Genomic DNA, 2,451 nt, shown 5'->3' on the forward strand with positions numbered 1-2,451 from the left:
CTAACTCATGGTTTAGTGAAGTCCTTCATCCTTTATGTGAAACTTTATATTCGTGAAGAACAAAAAAGTGTTTCAGAGCTTACAAAGGGTTAATAGCAAGGGCTTATATTTGGGGCAGCAGAGAATTAAAATCATCATAGCTTCCACCATCACTCAAGGTAGCAGTGGTTACAGAACTGCTGGGGAGACCTTCCTCCTCAAGCTTTTAGGACTCTGCTCTTGTAATGGCCTTGGTCTATCGACTAACGATGCAATTAAGTGGCATACTATTCTCTCTGTTGGGATGGGTCCTGTCCTGTCTCACTACCTATTTACCCCAGTGGAAGAATCTTAACTTGGAACTGAATGAACTGGAGATCTGGACCATGGGACTCTGGCAAGCTTGTGTTGTCCAGGAAGAAGGGGGAATGCAATGCAAGGACTTTGATTCTTTCCTAGCTTTGCCTCCAGAGCTCAGGATTTCTAGGATTTTGATGTTTTTTTCCAATGGATTGGGGCTTTTGGGCCTCTTGCTCTCAGGCTTTGGGTTGGACTGTTTGAAAATTGGTGAAAGACAACAGGAACAAAAGAAACGGCTGTTGCTGTTTGGAGGAATGCTCTTCTGGATATCGGGGATTACAGCTATTGTCCCAGTTTCTTGGGTTGCCCATTCCACAGTCCAGGAATTTTGGGATGAGAATATACCAGATATTGTTCCCAGGTGGGATTTTGGGGAAGCGTTATTTGTTGGCTGGCTTGCTGGATTTTGTCTTATATTGGGAGGATCCCTACTTAATTGCACAATCTGTTCAACTGAAGTCCATCCATCTTCAGTCCGTTACGCAGTAGCAGAACAGCAAGATCACTGTCAACACTTGGAAACCGAAACGGGAAGGTTTTAAGCAGTACAGAAAGACTGCCCTATCCTTTTCAAACCCTAGTGCAAGCCCAGAAGCTTGTTCCAGTAGTAGTTGAAAGGACTCTTTGTTACCTAGCTCATTTCCTAAACTTATGTCTTTTTCTCCATAACTGGTATTGGAAGGTGGTGTGTTTTCTCACCTGTAGAACTGTTTAAAACTTGTGTTTCCGAGCAGGATGCTGAAATTTTCATAGACTATGCAGAAAAGGTGCTTTTGCATTCTCAACTGCAGTTTAAAATCCTGAAAATGAATGCGCATGTTCCCTTACAGCTTGGCTTTTAACCAAAATATGCTCCTTTTCATATGTAACCAATTAAATGAGCCTCAAAGCTTGATTCCCTGTTGCAATTTTCCGCTTGCCTAGTGCAGCAATGTACAAACTTCAGAGTTTTCACATCATAAACAGTCTAAATGCATGCATTGTATAGAATTGTTTTTCTGTGTACTTGGAAATTGTGCTAGGAAGACTATAGGTTTCTGCAATACTAGCAAGCTTTGCAGATGTCTTGTTGTGCATGGGATGTTATGGGTGGGTGCTTCATATCCAAGAAGTTGTGTTTTCCCAGTCCAGCACTGCAAGCTGCCCAATACAAGTTATTCAAAGTGTTTCTGGCACCTGCATACTTTATGCACTAAAAATAGGCTGAGAAATGCTGCTTTAAAAAATACTACCACTGTCTTCTTCTGACACAGGTATTGAGGCATTATGCATCCTATGGAAGGTTCCTTAAGCTCTATTCACTTACAGCAACCTGTTCTAAACACTTAGCCTTTGACTTTAAACAAATGATATTTATCTGGCCACAAAGCACACAGCTTCATTTGCTTTAATGTATCAATGTGGCATTAAAACTTATTGTTTAAAAATGGAGATGCCAAAATTAGCAGAACTGCTGTAATTCTTTAGCATACTGATGGAAAGCAAAGTATATACTTTTCTTAAAACAAAACAAAACAAAAAAAACCCCCCAAAAACCCCCCACCAAAACTAATGAAAAGTGAGCCCAGCTGTGGCCACACCCTTCAGCTACTGCTTTACCACACTACCTCCCTATTCCCCAAACATCGCACTCCAGTGGAGTGTTGACCAACTATTGCAGTTAATACTTAATGAATGTAAAGAACTGACTTCAAGTACATCAATTGCTTTTTGTATAACTCATAGTAAGACTTGTCAGTGATTGATGTGAACTTTCTATAAATTGCCATAATTTTACATTGACAAAGCTGTAGCAGCCATCTGTTTCTGCAAAGAGCATATAAAGACTAGAACAGCAATAAAAGAATTAAATAAAGCACTGGCCTGGAAAAGAGCTTTGTTAAAAAAATGTATTTTCCAATCACTGAAACACATGGAAAGTGCAGAGACAAGTTAGTCTGTGATGTATTTGCATACTTTTACAGACAAAATTAGAACAGAAACACATTCAGAATATAACCTGATTAAATATTTAGTTCAGTCCTGAGCATTTGTTATTTAATACAGTATAAACATAGCAATAGTAAAAAAAAAAGTTGTTTGATTTATGTTCTATTACAATTTCTGATAAAC

The 2,451-nt window shown here is 39.1% G+C and overlaps 1 protein-coding gene across 1 annotated transcript; it reads left to right on the forward strand.

Moving 5' to 3' along the window:
* The first annotated feature begins 224 nt into the window (after nt 1-224).
* Nucleotides 225-881, forward strand: LOC104461419 (claudin-22-like). Its single transcript, XM_010073021.1, has one exon. The coding sequence runs from the start codon at nt 225-227 to the stop codon at nt 879-881; it is 657 nt and encodes a 218-aa protein (XP_010071323.1).
* Nucleotides 882-2,451: the final 1,570 nt, after the last annotated feature.

Source organism: Pterocles gutturalis, unplaced genomic scaffold (genome assembly GCF_000699245.1).
Source record: "Pterocles gutturalis isolate BGI_N339 unplaced genomic scaffold, ASM69924v1 scaffold45437, whole genome shotgun sequence".
Classification (NCBI taxonomy): domain Eukaryota; kingdom Metazoa; phylum Chordata; class Aves; order Pterocliformes; family Pteroclidae; genus Pterocles; species Pterocles gutturalis.

What these genes read in the sequence shown, in the direction of transcription:
- LOC104461419 (XM_010073021.1), top strand. Translation starts at nt 225, where the DNA reads ATGGCCTTGGTCTATCGACTAACGATGCAATTAAGTGGCATACTATTC.